Source organism: Lolium rigidum, chromosome 6 (assembly GCF_022539505.1).
Source record: "Lolium rigidum isolate FL_2022 chromosome 6, APGP_CSIRO_Lrig_0.1, whole genome shotgun sequence".
Classification (NCBI taxonomy): domain Eukaryota; kingdom Viridiplantae; phylum Streptophyta; class Magnoliopsida; order Poales; family Poaceae; genus Lolium; species Lolium rigidum.
Window position 1 is genome coordinate 114912247 of NC_061513.1, and position 19979 is coordinate 114932225.

Sequence of the window (19979 nt, forward strand, 5' to 3'; positions counted from 1 at the left end):
CACAGATAGTCATGTAGCATATGTACTGTAGCCGACCCACTGTAAGCAGACGGCCTGTAGCTGGGTTGTAGGCACTGGATCTGAATCCTTTCTGGATAGTGAGAGTTCAGAAGAGATCAGCGATGGCTCCGGTGAAGCTGTACGGCATGACCATGTCGTGGAATGTGACGAGGTGCGTGGCCCCCCTGGAGGAGGCCGGCATCGAGTACGACATCGTACCCATCGACTTCGGCGCCGGCGAGCACAGGAGCCCCGAGCACCTCGCCAGGAACGTACGTATACTCTAACCGCCTCCACGCACGTCCCCTTTGATTGGTACGAAATTGCAGTTCGCTCTCGTGCTGCTGTAGTTCAGTGAACTCGCCCAGAGGGATGGTCGCTTGCCATGCCTCTGTCTCTGTATAGTTTACGGGAGAGATGCTGCTGTCGTCCGTAGTATCTCAGGATTTGAAGGGGATTACGATTCGGAAATTACTAGGGTTCAATTGGGGATTGAAATTTAGGAAGACCGAAACTTTCTGAAAAAAACATGAGAGTAAATCAAATCCCAAGCTCAGGGTGTACAATTGTGGATTTCGGTGCAGCTTGTCTCAGATTGGCGAACGATTTGGGCGTCGCCCGCGTGGTGACCTTAATTAAGTAAGTAATTAACACCTCCGTTGTTCTCCAATCTTTAGTCACTTGACTTTAGCCCAGTTGCACTTAAGATAAACATAATGTTCCCCACATCCACACTTCCTGCATCCAGCACCGACGGCTGCTACTTTTTACTAGTACATCTTCAGATCTTCTCCTAAACCTTGTGTTCACAAATATTTGGATACGGAAAACTCTACACATGCCTTTGGTGACCTGCTAGTTTAATGTCTGCAAATTGTTTGTTTTTCTATATGTAAGCCATATGTGCTCTCTAACCTATATTTTTACTTTTTTCTTTAACTACAACTATGTTCTAGCTTACATCTATTAATGTGCATTTTTTCGAAAAGGGGAATTTAACCCTGGCCTCTGCATCAAGCGATGCACACAGACTTTTTATTGTAAAATTTAGACATTCAAGTTACTACAAATCATGGATCATATAAGGTCGATACAAGGTCGATACACAGGTGCTTTTAAGTTAATAACCTATATTTTTATCTTTTTTCTTTCAGTTACAACTATGTATCTAGCTTATAGACCCATTACGTCCATTCGACAGATGTGGTAGGCCTTCTCAGTGTTCATTACGGGATAAACATTAGTAAAAACGTCAACATTCTAAATTGGAACCCCCGCGGACTAAACAGCAGAGTACGCCGCGACGCAGTACGCGATCTCGTCTGAGACACACACGCCTCCATCGTCTGTTTGCAGGAAACATAGCTTGACAACGTCGATAATGGCACTATCTCCTCCACCCTCGGTCAAAACTTCGTCGCTAACTACGCCTTTTTGCCCGCCACCGGCACGTCTGGAGGTATTATCCTTGCTGTGTCGGATGCATACTTCACCCTCTCGGATGTCCACACCTCCGAAAACACCCTTTCGACATCGATCACGATGTTAGATGAAGGAACCTCCTGGTTTATCACCTGTGTCTATGGCCCGCAGACTGAAGCCGACAAGCTTCTCTTCATCGACGAACTCAGGGCCTTGCAGACCGTCGTCCACGATGCTTGGCTCTTGTTGGGAGATTTCAACCTCATCACTAAGGCCTCGGACAAGAACAACCTTAATATCAACCGCCGTCTCATTAGCAAATTCCGGGCTGCCCGGGATTTCCTCGCCCTCAAAGATATGCGGATGGACGGGAGGCGCTTCACTTGGTCCAATGCCCGCATGGCACCGCGTACTCACCAAGATAGATCACGTTTTCTGCACCGCTGACTGGGACGCCCTATTCCCGGATGCCCATCTCCAAGCCATTACCTCTGCATGTTCTGACCACGCGCCCCTTTTCCTACAGGGGCTGTCTCCACTAACAGGAAGCCCTCCTTCAAGTTCGAAGAATTCTGGCTACGCGTGCAAGGGTTCAAGGAGACTGTTTCCGAAGCATGGACTAAAACCCTCTCGGCTAATGACCCGATCCGTCGCATCCACATCAAGCTCGCCCGAACGGCCAACGCCCTTAAATGCTGGCACAGAAAGAGCATCGGCGACCTTAGAATTCAGCTTGCTACCGCAAAAGAGATCATAATGCGCCTGGACCTCGCAGAGGAGGCTAGGCCGCTTTTCGATGAGGAGAGCGCCTTACGTCGACAGATAAAGAGCTCCTACTTGGGCCTTCTCTCCATCCAAAAGATTAAACTACGCCAACGCTCTCGCCTCACTTGGATACGGCTTGGCGACGCGAACATAAATTTTTTTCATGTGCGTGCCTGAAAGCCTGGGATGCCTCACCCTTGGTGGAAAGGGTGAGGCAGCCCAGGCTTTCAGGGAGAGGGTTATTAAGGAGGGCCCTTGGGAGGAAGGAGGTGATGCAAACATGATGTGGACGAGTATGGTGACCTGCTTGCGGAAGGTCGCTGTAGAGGAGTTTGGGGTGACTAAGGGAAGTAGAAGGGAAGCTAAGGATACCCGGTGGTGGAATGATGAGGTCCGAAGGTTATTAGGGAGAAGAAGGACTGTTTCGTATGCCTATATCCGGACAAGAGTGCGACTAACATGGAGAAGTACAAGGTGGCGAAGAAGGCCGCAAAGCGGGCGGTGAGTGAAGCAAGGGGTCGGGCGTATGAGGACCTCTACCAACATTTAAACACGAAGGAAGGCGAAAGGGACATCTATAAGATGGCCAAGTTTAGGGAGAGGAAGACGAGGGATGTCAACGAAGTCAAATGCATCAAGGACGGAGAGGATCAACTTCTTGTGAAGGATGAGGCGATCAAGTGTAGATGGCGGGAGTACTTTGACAACCTTTACAATGGAGAGGTTGAGAGCTCTACCATTGAGCTAGACGACTCCTTTGATGATACCAGCATGTGCTTTGTGCGACGTATCCAAGAGTCTAAGGTTAAGGATGCGTTAAGGAGGATGAAAGGAGGCAAGGCGATGGGTCCTGATTGTATCCCCATCGAGGCGTGGAGAGGCCTTGGAGACGTAGCGATAGTATGGCTAACTAAGCTTTTCAACCTCATTTTCGGTCAAACAAGATGCCCGAAGAATGAAGGCGGAGTATTTTAGTACCAATCTTCAAGAACAAGGGGGATGTTCAAAGTTGTACTAATTACCGTGGAATCAAGCTGATGAGCCATACTATGAAGCTATGGGAGAGAGTCATTGAGCACCGCTTAAGAAGGTTGACAAGCATGACCAAAAACCAATTTGGTTTCATGCCTGGGAGGTCTACCATAGAAGCCATCTTCTTGGTACGACAACTGATGGAGAGATACAGGGAGCAAAAGAAGGACCTTCATATGGTGTTCATTGATTTGGAGAAGGCCTATGATAAGATACCTCGGAATGTCATGTGGTGGGCCTTGGAGAAACACAAAGTCCCAATAAAGTACATTACCCTCATTAAGGATATGTATGATAATGTTGTGACAAGTGTTCGAACAAGTAATGACTTTCCAATTAGAATAGGGCTACACCAAGGGTCAGCTTTGAGCCCTTATCTTTTTGATTTGGTGATGGATGAGGTCACAAGGGATATACAAGGAGATATCCCATGGTGTATGCTCTTTGCGGATGATGTGGTGCTAGTCGATGATAGCCGAACGGGGGTTAATAGAAAGTTAGAGTTGTGGAGGCGAACTCTAGAATCGAAAGGTTTTAGGCTTAGTAGAACTAAAACTCGAATACATGAGGTGCGGTTTCAGCTCTACTAGGCACGAGGAGGGAGAGGTTAGCCTTGATGGGCAGGTGGTACCGGAGAGAGACACTTTTCGATATTTGGGGTCCATGTTGCAGAATGATGGCGATATCGATGAAGATGTGGGCCACCGAATCAAGGCTGGTTGGATGAAGTGGCGCCAAGCTTTTGGCGTCCTCTGTGACGAGAGTGCCACAAAAGCTAAAAGGCAGGTTTTATAGGACAGCTATTCGACCTGCGATGTTGTATGGCGCGCAGTGTTGGCCAACGAAGAGACGACATATCCAACAGTTAAGTGTAGCAGAGATGCGCATGTTGAGATGGATATGTGGCCACACAAGAAAGGATCGGGGACGGAATGACGATATACGGGAGAGAGTTGGGGTAGCACCGATTGAAGAGAAGCTGGTCCAACATCGTCTCGGATGGTTTGGACATATCCAACGGAGGCCTCCGAAGCGCCAGAGGCATAGCGGACGGATAAAGCGTGCTGAGAATGTTAAGAGGGGTCATGGTAGACCAAACTTGACATGGGAGGAGTCCGTTAAGAGAGACCTGAAGGTTTGGAATATTGACAACAAAGATTTAGCCATGGACACGGGTGCGTGGAAGTTAGCTATCCACGTCCCGGAACCATGACTTGGCTTTGAGATCTTATGGGTTTCAACTCTAGCCTACCCCAACTTGTTTGGGACTGAAAGGCTTGGTTGTTGTTGTTGTTCGTGCAAATGGGAGAAGAAGGAAGGTCCACATCCAGTCCCTTGCCTCTGATAGTGGATTGGCGATCACTTCCAAAGATAAAGAAGAAGTATTGCTGCATCACTTCAAACATCTTCTCGGCACCAAAGCACCTAGGCCTCTGAGCCTCGCTTGGGAGAGCATCGGATACGTGCCACATGACCTCTCCGATTTGGACGTCGCCTTTACAGACGATGAGATTAAAGAGGCCGTCTTCTCCCTACCCGCCATCAAGGCCCCTGGACCAGATGGATACATCGGCGTCTTTTTTAAGTCTTGTTGGGACATTATCAAGAACGACATTATCGCCGCCATCATGCACATGTCCCATCTTCGGGAGGGCTGCGCTAGCCTTGTCAACTCCGCCAACATCATCTTCATCCCCAAGAAAGCTGAGGCCACTTCAGTGGGAGACTACAGGCTGATTAGCCTCATCCATAGTCTTTCAAAGATTTTCTCCAAACTTCTGGCCAACCGCCTGGCTCCAATGCTCCCGGATATCGTCTCCAAGTGCCAAAGCTCCTTCATCAAGAAAAGAAGCATTCACGACAACTTCTTACATGTTCAGTACGGGAACTTCATGCTAACAAGACCCCGAGCCTATTCCTCAAGCTTGATATCTCCAAGGCCTTCGATTTCGTAGGATGGGCTTACCTTCTCGACGTCATGTCTGCGCTGGGGTTTGGCCAGGCTTGGAGGGACTGGGTTTGTCTTTCCCTTTCCTCGGCCACGTCCAGAGTGCTGCTAAATGGTGAACCTGGCACCCCTTTCTGCCACGCCCGCGGTCTCAGACAGGGAGACCCGCTATCACCCATGCTGTTCATCCTCGCCATCGACCCCCTACAACGCATCCTATCCTCGGCCACTCAATTGGGCATTCTGAGTCCCATAGGTTGTAGGACCAACCGCTGCCGCATCTCTCTATACGCGGACGATGCTGGAATCTTCGTAAACCCCAGTAAGGAGGACCTTTGTGCCATCTCTTCCATTCTCGACTGCTTCGGAAAGGCCAGCGGACTTGTCACGAACATGACCAAGACGGAAATTTTCCCTAGGGCGGCGCGGCCGACGTCAACCTTCGTGAAATTCTCAATGACTTCCCCGCGAAGCTTGCTCGCTTCCCCGGCAAATATTTAGGGCTCCTCTCGCATTTCCGCCGTCTTCGGAAGGTGGACCTACAGCCCCTAATCGACAAGATCGCCAGAAAGCTCCCGGGTTGGATCGGCAAGAACCTTGCTAGACCTGGAAGGGTCATCCTTGCGAAGACGGTGCTCATGGCCACTGGCATTTACCATGCCACTGCCATTCCTCTGCCAAAATGGGCTCGTGATAGGATCAACAAGATTGCCAGGACTTTCGTCTGGGCCGGTGAAGAGGGTGAACATGCCGCCCAGGGGAAAGCTCTTGTGAATTGGAAAACGGTCTGCAGGCCAAAGAAGCTGGGGGGTCTCGGCATTCCGGACATTGAGAGATCTGGACGTGCCCTGCGTTTACGCTGGCCTTGGCTCCAGTGGACTGACCCGGACCGCGCTTGGTCTGGTTCAGAGCTTCCATGCGATGACACCGACATGTCCCTTTTCAGAGACGCCACTAAAGTTACCATTGGAAACGGGGAGACGGCCAAATTCTGGCATGACAACTGGTATGCTCGGGGCCCTCTATCTCAATGGGCGCCCGACCTCTACAAAATTGCCTCGAGGAAGAATCGTACGGTCGCCAAAGAGCTATGTGAAAACAACTGGATCCGCTCTGTCACGTCCCTTAACTCGCCTCAACAGCTGGCGCAATATATCGACGCCTGGGAGGCCGTCCACTCCATCAACCTTGCCCCCGAGTTGCCGGACACCATCGACTGGACGCTTAATGCCAATTCAACCTACAGCGCTAGCTCCGCCTATGAGGCACAATTCCTTGGCTCCCAAGCCCGCTTCGATGCCATGAAGATTTGGTCGGCACATGCGGAGCCCAAATGCAAGTTGTTTGGTTGGCTAGCCCTTCATGGAAAGCTCCTTACCGCCGATATGCTTGCCATCCGAGGATGGCCTCACGACCCTCGATGCCCCTTGTGCCTCGGCCGAGCATGAGACAACGCGACCACCTTTGCAGAAACTACCCGTTCACGGCGGCTGTCTGGAACCTTATCAAATCTTGGGATGGCGACTCCTCCGATGACCCACGCCTCGACTTCCAAATTCCAATCCATATCTGACTGGTGGAACGACATGATAAAGGAAAAGTCACAGAAAGAAAAGAAACGCATCAGCGGCCGGTTCTTATATGTGCTCTGGAACGCATGGAAGGAACGAAACCGGCGCATTTTCACTGGACAACGTCTTACCTACCTTGAGGTCGCAAGCATCGCAAACGAGGATATCCTCCAAAGGGATCGTGCTATAAATGGCTTCGGCCCGGTCATCCCGGCCGAACCGGATTAGTTTTCTTTTTGGTAGCTCGTCCTTCATGGTGGGTTCTGGGCATTTTACCACCTTAATCTAAAAATGCCCTCTCTTGTACAGTTTGGACCGTTTTGTTCCCTCTTGCTTAATGAAAAGGCAGTGCTCCTGCCGGTTGCTCCAAAAAAACATTAGTTCAGTCAACCAATCTCACATCACTAACCCAGTAGCCCCAAGCAACTATTTTACTTTAATCTCTAAACAACTTGTTAATGCTCAGAAAGTTTCCAGTAAATCATAAGAGAAAACAAAATGCAGCTGGCATTCAGATTATCCACCACCTTTACTGCCCAAATGCATCTTTTTGCTGCACGGCAGTTACAGCAGCCTCTCATGGAGGCAGTGTGGTTGGCGCCCCATCTGTTTCCACCAACCATCCTATATCCTGATAAGATGTGTTGCCATTGCCTCATGTTCACCAGTCATCTGGGAAGCACCTGAAACGCTTGCCTGATTGTTGTCCTGCCTAAAATTTCAGAAACGAGCACATGCAACTTATGACCTCGGCAGGAGAAGTAATCAACTTGTCATCAAAACAAGTCCTGTTTCCAGGGATCCAAAGGGCTCAGGCGATTGCTATACTAATTGCATGAAGAAACTAGCTATTATGACTTAGGAGTACTGCCTTTTTTGCCACCACCAGCCACCAAGAACCTGACCAACTATGAAGTATCACTATACAAACTAGCATACTACGCATTTAACAACCTTTTCCATGCTATTTTAAGTATCCATTTTAAGATTGATAGTATTCTAAATTTCCGACCTGGCAAAACATATTTCTGAGTGTTTATTGTCTGTTTGAGCAGATATTTGCATGTTCTCTGCTTTATCCAGCTGTATGGTACCTACAATTTTGCTTGAAAAAAAGTTCTTAGTGTGATAGTAACTGTGACATGTAATTCCTATGTTTTAGAGGTGTGACATCTGATTGCCGAAACTTAGTGTCCTTTTATCGTTGTCTGCAGCCCTTTGGTCAGATGCCAGCTTTGCAGGATGATGACTTCTATGTCTGGGGTATGAACATGATGCTAACTCCTGGAGTCGTTTCTCTTTTCCTCCCCTCATGAATAAAGCAAATAGGTCATGATGCTCTTATGCTATTGTTGCTGTGTTTGTTTCTTATGATGTTGATGTTGTTGGCTGCCTTCTCAATATATAAGAAGCTAGATTTTCAGATGGTCTAAAATGGTACATACACTTAAACTGGAAGTGCAGGATCAGCTTCACTTTGATTAATTTTTAATCTTTATCTACAGATCAGTTTGTGATGACATGATAAAAAAGCAATTACGTGTAATTGTTAGCCTGTTTTTCGATTTTGTTGTTTCAGTGTTCTCAGTGATGATGTAGTCTCTTCGGCAAGAAATGGCAGCTCTCCTCTCGTTTCATCAAAAACAAATTAGGAGTATAAATTTTGGACTTGGTTTCTATGTGAATAAATACTTCCAGTAGTTCAATGATTGTCTTCAGAAACTTCCAGTGAGAAATCTTGGATATTGACCAACCACATACCTAGTAATGCAATCAGTGAATCAGTAAAAACACTCCTTCATAATTCCCCGGTTTGAAGGATACAACCTAGATTGTATGAAAACATACGTATGTGTCATGTAATCATTTCTATGAAAGTGGTGTGGCTGTTCTTGGCCAAAACATGACCGGAAATAGTAATAAATATCAAAGCACTAGATTATCAGAATGAAATGTCGTTGTCAAACATGACACATGCCAAGATGTATCAAATTTTGATCAACCTGTTCTCGTATGCTTGATTTCAGAACAATGAAATAATATAGTAAGTAAACATCAACTTAGTTGGAGAAAGAAGGAAAAGGCTCGAGTTTATATATGGTTATGTAGGAAAATACATATACGATATGTTTGTTATTTGAATTTTCATCATACATAGTTTTCATGTGAATCTAATCAATTTAATAAATGTTATGTGATTTGTTATTATTTTGCTAGTTGTAGAACAATTTATTGAAATATGTTAAAACAGTTCCATACTGATGCTGTTGATTATCATAACTCTGGTTCTGCTTGTTTTCCTTTTTCTTTGAGAATCACGTGCTATTTGCAAGTATGTGTGCCGCAAGAGCAAACCGGAGCTGTTGAAGGAGGACAACCTCAAGGAGTCAGCAATGGTGGATGTGTGGCTTGAGGTGGAGGCTAACCAGTACACGGCTGCACTGGAGCCTATTATCCTTGAGTACCTCGTCCGTCCAATGTTCGGGAGAGCCACTGACCAGAAAATCGTCGAGGATAACCTTGTGAAGCTGAAGAAGGTGTTGGAGGTCTACGAGGCGCGCCTGACCGAGTGCAAGTACCTGGCTGGAGACTTCTTCAGTCTTGCAGACCTTACCCATGTGTCTTCCACTGCATGCTTGGCGGCTACACCCCAGGCGGCTTTGTTCGACGCATATCCGCATGTGAAAGCATGGTGGTCTAGCCTGATGGCGAGGCCGTCCGTTCAGAAGGTCGCTGCACTGAAGAAGCCATATTTTCAAAGTAGTGCCTAGCACAGTTTCTCCATGAACCATGATCCACGAAATAAGAGCAGTTTGTGTGACTTGTGTCTCGATGGTTGCTTGTCCAGGTATGAGTTGTTGTGACATGTCCTGGATGTTTACTCTTGTGTAGTTACGATGCTTGTGATCCTGTCTAATCTTGCACTAAAACGAGCATCCCTGTGCTCTAGTTTATAATAAACTCTTCCCTCAGATATGTAAGCTTTAGTGTTTACTCATTTGTTGCTTCCATGATCATATAAAAATTAGTGCAATTCATGGTCTAAGCTGTGGAGATACTGGTTTAAGAAAGAAAAAAAAGTTATGTATGCAGTTAAGAAGAAAAAATCAATGCAATTCGTCGTCCAATTTGTAGTACACCCTCCGTCTCATGAAACTTATCTATGATTTGTTTAAATTTGGGTATATCTAGACACTAAATTGTATCGAGATACATTCAATTTTTGACAACTCCGACAAGTTTCATGGAACGGAGGGGACATTGTTTCGTCATAGCGTGCTGAACTGCTGGTTACTTGTTATGTTTCAGAAGAATCTGTAAGTGGCCCTTTCTTAATGAAGGTGATCTCAAGTTCGTTTTCTGTTCTTGAACCCATCAACAACGGGAGTAGGGAGGAGAGGAAAGAGGTTTGCTCTCGGTATCTGATCAAAATTTCGGATGTGCTCCCTGTGAAAAAGAAAGAAGAAAAGAAAACTTCGAATGTGTTAAAGAGCTGAACAATGAACTCGACACGTAAGCACCGTGAAGCGTCACCCCTTTTCTTTTCTGCACAAAAGTATGTATCTGGTATCTACCACCAGTCTACCTTATCATCATATGATTGATGTAGCTTTGCCTTTTCTTTGCTCCAAAAGAAAAGAGCAAGCACTAGCTCTAGGAAGAAGAGCGCAGCACATGCCAAAGAGCTCACAAACACCTTTGCAACCTCGGCGCCTTTAGTTTGACGACCGTGGTTTGGGCTAGAACAGCCCGAAGAAACTTACAGGTGTCCCGTGTGGCATTGTGACATGGTTCGTGAACTCAAAACTTCGCGCCTAAGAAACATGTCAGCTCCGCCCAAAGGCGATGGACACCATGCGGAAAGGAAGGAAGAGGAAAGAGACGGCCGGCTGCCGATATAAAGCAGAGCCAAAGGAAAGCTCACGCCGCACTACTTCAATCACCGGCAGCTAACGTCGAGCTCGAGCACTCAAGCCAAGCCGACTAGAGGAAAGGGAGCGCTAGCGCGATCGATCCGTGCCCAGACTCAGAAAGAATTCTGCAAACACTTCCAGCGTGACGCGCGCACGATCGATATGATGGCGAGTCCGGCGTTCTTGCTGCTCCTGCTGGCGGCGTCAATCAGGGGCTCCGCCGCGGCGTGGTGCGTGTGCAGGGCGGACGCGAACGAGACGGCGCTGCAGGAGACGCTGGACTACGCGTGCGGGCAGGGCGCCGACTGCACCCCGGTGGCCACCGGCGGGAGCTGCCACAGCCCCGACTCCGTGGTGGCGCACTGCTCCTACGCCGCCAACAGCTACTACCAGCGGAGCAGCCAGACCAAGGGCGCCACCTGCGACTTCGGCGGCACCGCCACCCTCACCACCACCGACCCCAGTACGTACCCACCTACCTACTCATCAGTTTCAGTGACCCTTCTCCATCCATCATCGATCTCCTCCACCTCACGGTGCATCTGTAACTTCTGCAGGCACCGGCACCTGCAAGTACCCTGCATCTGCAAGCTCTGCAGGGACGAGCACCGGGAACGGCACGGCTCCAGGCGCTGGCGTGGGCACCAACCCTTCTTCCCCGGGAGGAGCGACGAACCCAGCCACGCCCGGCATGGGAGGGACCTTCACTACTCCAATCGGCGGCGCGTCCGGCCCCTCGGCGAGCATCATAGGCCCCGAGAGCAGCGACGCTCCAGCTGCTACCGCTGCATCCATTGGCCTCCGTGTTTTGCTCGGCTTTGCCTCCGTCCTTGCTTTCTTTGTGCAGTGATCTGAGCGTAAAGCAGAATCACGTACGTAGTGCATTTGCTAGGGATATCATTTCTGATCCACTCAGCGCTTTGTTGTTTTGGTGGAGACGTGGCTGTCCTTCTGGATTCACGTTTATCTTTGTGCACGTCTTTCATCTTCTTTATTATATTTAGCCTATGTATGTAGTTTGATTTCTTTGCCTCAAGATCCCGAATTCCAGTCTCCGGTGCTTTTCAGATGCTGTACTGGTAGTGTCCAGAATCATTCATGCGATGCTATGCTACTATACTACTCCCTCGTCCCTAAATAGGTGGTGTATAAACTTAGATAAGAATTCAATGCTTTTAAAGTTTAACCAAGAATATATACCAAAATATGAAGATCTGTAATACCAAATCAATACCAATACATTCACCATATAAGATATGTTTTCATAATATACTTATTTAATGTTATAGTTGTTCATGTTTTTTCTAATATATTTGATCAAAGTTTGTAAACCTTGACTTTTTTGTTAAGTTTATACATCACCTCCTATGTGACAGAGGGAGTAGCTAAAACCCGTCGATTGTCGTGCACTTTCCAATCTTTGACCAAACTAAAACACAAAGGAACTCCATGAAACTTGCCGAAATAGTGTGGCCAGAATCTTAAAGAATAAAATCGATGGTACAAACATATATGGGACCTCCCCTGCACGGGATAAAAGCATTTCTCTTCTTGCATGTTTTATAGAACTTGTGTGAGGTATCTTCTGTATCTTCCACACTTAAGTAGATCCCAAAATTTAGACTTGCGTATCCTTTGATCCAGAAGTCTAATTTGTTAACCGTTTCAATGTTTTGGTATCTAGTAAAGAGAGCTTCAAAAGAAGCCTGCTACTAAATATATTTCGACAATAGTTAAAATCCAATTTATGAATCTTGGTGAAATTTGAAAAAGTTCTTGAAACCGGGGGAAATTTTTTTATGAAACAATGTCTCAAACCTTTTTCATCATAGATAGAAAATAATTAGCAATCGATTAGAGTTTAGACCATAAAATATATTCATGAAAACAAGAGAAACAACATCAAGTTTGGAGTTCAAATCCTAAGAGAAACACATAATGATTTCACTAAAACCATAGTGAACACAACTCCGATACACAATATTTTCTATCTAGTTTTATACATGTTTTTGGTGCATCATCATGTTTGAATGTGTTTCACCAAATTTCAAACTTGTATTAGACACATTCGATAAATTTATCAGATAGCGGATGTTGTTGTGTATTCGACGGTACTCCGGTGAAGGGTACCTCACGGAGGGGGAGAGAGGGGGAGTCATAGGGTGATGAATCACCGGGATGGGGACAGACGATTTACCCAGCTTCGAAAAACTCATGACGGTGACGAGCCCTACTCCTACTTGTCTGAAATTATCAGGCAACTAGTGCGAGATTACAATGAGTTATGTTCTGCCCCAAGGATCTCTGGATCCAGCTTATAAAGGCGCACCAATAGGGTTACCTGGCAGAGATCCACCCGGATACGGAAATTATAAACTATGTTACATTATATTGTCTTGCATGTCAAGGATCCAACCTACCATCTATGTTGGTATGGATCCGACCTATTGGTTCCGAGATGGACTCGTCTATCTTGATTCTCCAGCAACTGCGTCGACCAGTTGGGCCATAGGCCCTACCACCATCTGTGGGCTACCCGGGTTTGCCGGAATTGTGACCATGTTGTGGTATACCTAGTTAGCATATCCACAATAGCGGAAGCATTTAAATTTTGTATCTAATTTAATGTTGTTTAGTTGGGCTTCACAATCCATCATGACATTTCATTGTGTTTCAAAATTTAGATATCAAATTTTGTTAAAACAAAATCTATTTTGAGCTTGTTAAGAAGATATCATCGCCAATAAATACACAGATTCAAACGGATTCTTAAACTGATACTTATTCCAACATATATAGAACTTTTAAATCTAAAAGTGAAAATTAAATCGATGTTCTAATGAGTGGGAGCGAGTGCTAGGTGTGTGCAGAGATTCTTGCATGTTAATTTGGTTTCACTATACGTCATAATGTTTCATTGTGTTTCGAAGTTTAGATTTTGAATTTTGTCAAAATAAAATATTTTTTGGACATATTTAAAATATATCGTAGAAATAAATACACATTTTCAAATGGATTGATAATCTGACACTGCCTCTATTCCTAAATATAAATGTTTTCATGGCGTAAAATAGCATCCAAAACGTCTTATATTTTGGCCCTTTCAAATATAAGATTGAAAAATAAATCGGTGTTCTAATGAGTGTGAGAGAGTGCTAGGTGTGTGTTCTTACATGAGTCAGACCATGGAACCTAAAATAAGAATATGTTAGTGAGGACACAATTTTAGAGAGAATGCTTAACCAAATCTCAAACACAGTGCGTTGTTTTCCCATGCACGGGACATCACATGCGGGGGGGATATCATTTCTTCATGGAAATCATGGAGCACGTTCTTGTTCTATGGTGTTGGTGGAGAATATTCTGAAAGCCAAGATCTATGGATTAGCAATGGTGGTTCTGTTATCACCAGAATTTGACCAAATCAGAGGTGGGCCGCGATCAAGATGGTCTGAAGATATATATATATGGAAGGATGCGTGGATCGGCCTTTTATACCAAGTTGGGCTTAATTGCCCGTGTATCTGTAACATATTAGATCATATTTTAGTTTAGAGATAGAATCTTACTCGTGCACGGTTTAGTGCACGTCCACATTAGAAAGTCCCCTGGACTATAAATATGTACCTAGGGTTTATGGAATAAACAACAACTCACGTTCAACCCCAAAAACAAACCAATCTCGGCGCATCGCCAACTCCTTCGTCTCGAGGGTTTCTATCGGTAAGCGACATGCTGCCTAGATCGCATCTTGCGATCTAGGCAGCACAAGCCCCACGTTGTTCATGCGTTGCTCGTATCGAAGCGTTTTTGATGGCGAGCAACGTAGTTATCATTAGATGTGTTAGGGTTAGCATTGTTCTTCGTTTAAGCATGCTTACGTAGTGCAACCCTTGCATATCTAGCCGCCCTCACGCCTATCTCAGGTGTGGGGGCGGCACCCCGCTTGATCATTATTTAGTAGATCTGATCCGTTACGATTGCTCCTTGTTCCACAAGGATTAGTTTAATATCTGCAATAGTTAGGCCTTACAAAGGGGGAGGATCCAGATGGCACGTAGGGTGGCGTTCGCAAGTCCTAAACGGGATGTTCCTAGGATCAACTTCATGTTGGTTTTTTGGCCTTGTTTAGGATCGGCTTACGAGCACCGTGCGTGGCCGCAAGGCCCAACCTCGGAGTAGGATGATCCGATTATGCGGTGAAAACCCTAAATCGTCGTAGATCTCATTAGCTTCATCTTGATCAAGCAGGACCACCAAGTATTCGTGCACCCCGTACGGATCATGGGTGGATCGGCTCTTTGAGCCGATTCACGAGATAACCCGAGAGCCGATCGAGGCTCGTATTTAACGTTTACATGTATGCCCCGCAGAAACTAAGCGAGGCATCTTCATCACCTTCCCGACCAGGTATAGGTCAGGTGGCACGCCCTTGCACTTCGCAACGCCGCGTGTGACCGGAAGAGCATTGCGGGCCGTCGCTCGGAGGGGTCTCAGCCAGCCGCAGCTCTAGGCTCTTCCCGGCTCTACGGTGTTGACAAGGCCGTTGCCCGCCGGTGGGTTTTGGCAGTCAACACATTCTGGCACGCCCAAAGGGGACCCCGGCTGATGCGCAAAACAAACAAGCAGAGGAAAGCCGATGGCGAGACTTCGGCTGATGCGAACGCATTACTCGTCCTCCCGACGGAGCCTAGTGCCCCAGATTTACACGAGGGGAACTACGATACCTTCATGAGAGGGCTTTGATCCAGCGAGCCGGCTAAGGTTATGTTCACCACATGGTTTGCTTGGGTCCAGCGGCGATCTAACGAACAGCGACCACGTCGACTACACGAATCCCAACGGGGCTGACTTGCGAGTACAGCGCCTTGGCGTAACGCAAAGCCGATATCTGTAGTTACCAGACAGATTCGGCTCGAGGGAGGCATATGGTCACCACACCAGACAGATGGTAAATGATAGCCGGTGGAAAATCGGCCAGTAAAAAAAAAAACAAGAAGGAGAGAAGCAAAACGTTGCAAACGTAGCGATTAACACATCAAGGCCCTACCGAGAAGCAGAATCATTTGTCTATGAAAGCCCTACTGAAGAAACACACCGAGGGCGATGATAGCATCAACACGGATGCGTTCCGCCTCAGCCGATCTCAGCCTCGTCATCCGCGTCTTTGCCCGTCACCAGCCTGATTGCTCAGGGAACGGATTTCAGCCAGTGTCGGTCTTCGGATCGGCCGTGAGACCTTTTGCTTCTTCTTCGGAGCGGGCAACAAGGGCCTCCTTGTCTTGGATGAGCTGTTTGGTCACCCTTACCCTCTCTTCAAGGTCCTCCAACTCCTTGTGCAAGGTCTCGAGTTCGGTACGGGTGGCGTAAGTATCCGTCTTGGCGTCCGGAGCAGCCTTCTTCTCATTGAGCCGTCGGCACTTCTCGGCAATGTCGGCTCTCGGCGGAAGTTGGGAGTGGCGAAGAGTAATCCTTTGGCGAGCTGATTGAATCCGTGACTTAAAGACCGACAGTGGTGACGGCGGGCCAAAGCTTCACTTGCAGTGGTCATAGGGAGATGAGAATGGATAGCCGCGAGGATGCCTTTGACTTCTTCGGAATTCTCAATCGAGCCTCAATAGAGGTAGAGAGCAAGTCCTTGAGGCGCCGGAGCTGGCCACGGACCGTGCCGATATCCGGCTCCCCACTTGCCTTGGAAGGGATGGGATCGATGGATGCTGGGTCGAACGTAAGCAAGCTCGAGAGATCACAACTCTGATAAGGCAAACACAGTGAGTTTAGCAGGTGACGAGGAACTGATAGAGCCAAAAGGGAGAGATATACCTCTCCCAAGGGGGAAGGAGCAGCCGACGCAGTAACGATCGGCTTTTCTGGGGACTCGGTTGGATCAACCACTCGTGCAGCCGCTGGCGTCGGGGCAGCTAGATCCAGGGTAGCGGACGACCTCTGTACCTCTTCAACATCCCCGCTAGAAGTTTCGGCGGCCTACAAGAGGGAGTGTTTAGCCGATCCAAGTGATAACGGGACAGCATGAAAGCATGACCACGGAGATAATTACATTTGAGACCTCCTGGCTTGATGGAGAGGTTGGTGGGTTCTTGCGAGCCCTTTTGACACAGCGGTGCTTCGTACGTAACCCTGATCTGGTCGGGGCCTGAGAAGCAGGGGTTCCGGTGATCGACCTTTTCTTGGAAGCCGGCGCTGGCGAAGCCGTCTGACTCCGGGTAGTGGACCTCTCGGAGTCACTTGAGCTCGATTCTCCCTGGCTGGTTTCTTCGGCTCCGCTGGAGGATCCTTCAGTGGAGGCCTGTAGGAAAGGATACAAGCGCGTCATGAACAAATACTTTGAGAAAAACGGACGAGCGCCTGCAGGGTCTGAACCAACTTACACGCAGGCTTTCCTGGGCCGGAGCTTTACGCTTCAGGGTTTTCCTGGCCGCTACCTTCCTCACCGCCGTCCTCGCCTGAGTCGAGGCTCGGGGGGCAACGGGCCCCGGAGACGCTTTACTTTGGAAGCCGATTTCGGTGAAATCGGCTGACTCTGCATTATAACTTTCTTCAGGGGAGGCGAGCTCTGGCAGAAGAGAACCACTGGTGCCGGAGGAAGAAAGACGAAAGGAGAGCCGTCGGTTTGCGTAGGGGCTGGGCCATCTTGTTGCCGCCAAGAGAAGAGAGTCGGCTCACGGACAATCACCATAAGGCGCTTACAAGAAATATTTAAGTGACGGTACCTCGGTCGGCAGGGGGATCATATTCGGCGTCAAGCTCCTTCAGACTGCGGTCCTAGTGCCCTCCCGAAGACATGGGTCTTCCACATAGACCACCAAGTTTCAAAACCGTCGGTGGTGAAGGAGAAACGGAGGTCGTGGGGAATTGGTATGGCCAAAGCGTCAAAGAAGGTATAGCACCTTTGGGCGGTGAGGATGTCGTGCAGCTCAGCTCTACTTGCCGTCGGTGGTGTAGGAAGAAGTGTGGGGGCACCTGTCCTAGACCCGAGCTGCCGAGCCGCTACTATCGGTTGATAACACTCATAACCGGGCTTGATGATCCGGTTCGAGGTGCTCATGCCAACAGGGAGAAAGCAAGGACGAATCATGAGGGAGTACAAGTGCTGTGTGCCGGCGTCATCGGCAAAGTCGTCCAATCGGAAAGAGACGGGGTTTTCAAAATGAGCCGATTCAGTATAAGGGTGGAACAGGGGGTTGTCTAAACCCTGGAAGAAAATCTTAAACCACCCTCGTCGCTTCCTTGGGGATCAATCTGCTACCCGGGAGACCATACAGGGCTTGGCCGTAGCTGGTGCATCGAATTTCCTTGCCATTTTCATCCGGAAAGGTACAGTTGGTCAGCGATGGGAAGTCTGGAATTTGGCTTTGGAAGTATAGTTGGGCCCACAGTTGAATGAACCACCGAGGGCCGCCAGCTTTAACTCGTCTTGCGAGTGAACAGTTTGGACGGACATCGGTTGAAGGGATCGATAAATCTCTCCAAGGAATAGCTTGCCTAGACCAAGTTGGGTGCCTTTAGCGAGTTCATAGGCCAGGGAGAGGTAATTCTTGGTAGGAGCAAGTGACGGACCACAGAATATGAAGTGCTCCAACCAGAAGTTCAAGAAGGCCGTGTGCTCCCTCTCTGTCACTGGGCCTTTGGTTTTCATATAACGATTGAGATAGGCACCCCAGCTGGTACACTCTTTTTTAGAGGAGAGAGTGAAAGGGACCTTTGGCAGCCTTGAATGCGTAAGGGCCGGGAGATGCAATGTCTAGCCCCGTGATCATGGCCACATCCAACAGGTTGGAGTCATAGGACCATGACCAAACATGAAACAGCTTCAAGTGCGTCGACCGAAGTAGCCGATGGTTTTCAAGATGTTCTCATTCTTCTCAAGAGGAGACAGCGATAATGACGAGGCATCGGCTATTCCTATGGTTTCCCAAGTGGCATAGTGAGATTTTGATACCCTACCGTACCATGCCACCCAACCTTCAGTGGGGATTGGGCCAGGCTCGCGAGCAGTCGGCCCGAGAAGTCGGATCTAGGGTTTGGCTCACAAAGGGGATTCCGTTAGCTTCGCATGAGATTAACGAGGCAGTGGCTTTCGGAAGAACGAGGACCGAGGCACATCGAATTTGCGAGAGAAGGATGTGGCAGAAGAATGTCTGAAACCTAAATTAGTGGCGAAGCGAGGCATTAATTCAGGTGTTTGCATTAATCCCGTGTCAAAGTCAAACGGCGAGAGGAGGTTAAGGATTACCTTCAGTCCGGAAACCGTGGTATCGGTGTTAGCTGATTCCGCCATGAGATGCGTTGAAGAAAATTGGAAGCCGCGCGGTCGAGATCTGTGTAGGGGGTGGTGGATTGGAAATGCTCAGGCGGCGATTTGGGGATCTGACTCTGTCTTTGCAGATGGAGGTCGCGAGTTACCGTTTGGGAGGATGGCTAGCTCAACGTTACCCGGTGTGTTTATGAGAGAGACTGATGCGGCGCCATCGGTTTCCTTTTTTTAAAAAAAAGATCGTGTGATTTCGACTATCGGCAAAACAAGCTTGGCTGGGAACGCTTCTTCGCATTAAAAGAGGGTTTTTAATAAAGAGCCGATTGCTCAAGAAGAGCCGATTGTTTGCATACCGCCGATGCTATGTTACTAATCTTCGCTGCCTTCATTATCGGCATCATGGCTCCTCACCGCAAAGTATGAAGAGACAAGAGGTACCGCAACGGTGATGCCACGACATGGCCCGACGAGAGAAGAGCATGATGATTTTGGAAATGATATTTCCAAAACCAGGGGGCATGTGTTATCACCGGAATTTGACCAAATCGGAGGTGGGCCGCGATCAAGATGGTCTCGAAGATATATATATATATGGAAGGATGCGTGGATCGGCCTTTTATACCAAGTTGGGCTTAATTGCCCGTGTATCTGTAACATATTAGATCATATTTTAGTTTAGAGATAGAATCTTACTCGTGCACGGTTTAGTGCACGTCCACATTAGAAAGTCCCCCGGACTATAAATATGTACCTAGGGTTTATGGAATAAACAACAACTCACGTTCAACCCCAAAAACAAACCAATCTCGGCGCATCGCCAACTCCTTCGTCTCGAGGGTTTCTATCGGGTAGCGACATGCTGCCTAGATCGCATCTTGCGATCTAGGCAGCACAAGCCCCACGTTGTTCATGCGTTGCTCGTATCGAAGCGTTTTTGATGGCGAGCAACGTAGTTATCATTAGATGTGTTAGGGTTAGCATTGTTCTTCGTTTAAGCATGCTTACGTAGTGCAACCCTTGCATATCTAGCCGCCCTCACGCCTATCTCAGGT

General features: G+C 47.8%; 2 protein-coding genes across 3 annotated transcripts; both read left to right on the plus strand.

Moving 5' to 3' along the window:
- Positions 1–95: 95 nt before the first annotated feature.
- LOC124660116 (glutathione S-transferase 1-like) lies at positions 96–10132 on the plus strand. 2 transcript variants are annotated; one of them, XR_006989798.1, is made up of 4 exons: positions 96–272; positions 7953–8001; positions 9052–9586; positions 10048–10132. XR_006989798.1 is itself a non-coding variant. In XM_047197907.1 (3 exons), exons 1-3 carry the CDS (start codon positions 123–125, stop codon positions 9507–9509), a joined length of 657 nt encoding a protein of 218 aa, XP_047053863.1. In that variant the 5' UTR covers positions 96–122; the 3' UTR covers positions 9510–9733. The 2 variants fall into 2 exon arrangements, 1 of the variants encoding a protein (XP_047053863.1); XM_047197907.1 differs by lacking the exon at positions 10048–10132 and having other exon boundaries at positions 9052–9733.
- A 520-nt stretch (positions 10133–10652) lies between these two features.
- On the plus strand, positions 10653–11728 carry LOC124667165 (PLASMODESMATA CALLOSE-BINDING PROTEIN 3-like). Its single transcript, XM_047204484.1, has 2 exons — positions 10653–11115; positions 11210–11728. Exons 1-2 carry the CDS (start codon positions 10815–10817, stop codon positions 11500–11502), a joined length of 594 nt encoding a protein of 197 aa, XP_047060440.1. The 5' UTR covers positions 10653–10814; the 3' UTR covers positions 11503–11728.
- Positions 11729–19979: the final 8251 nt, after the last annotated feature.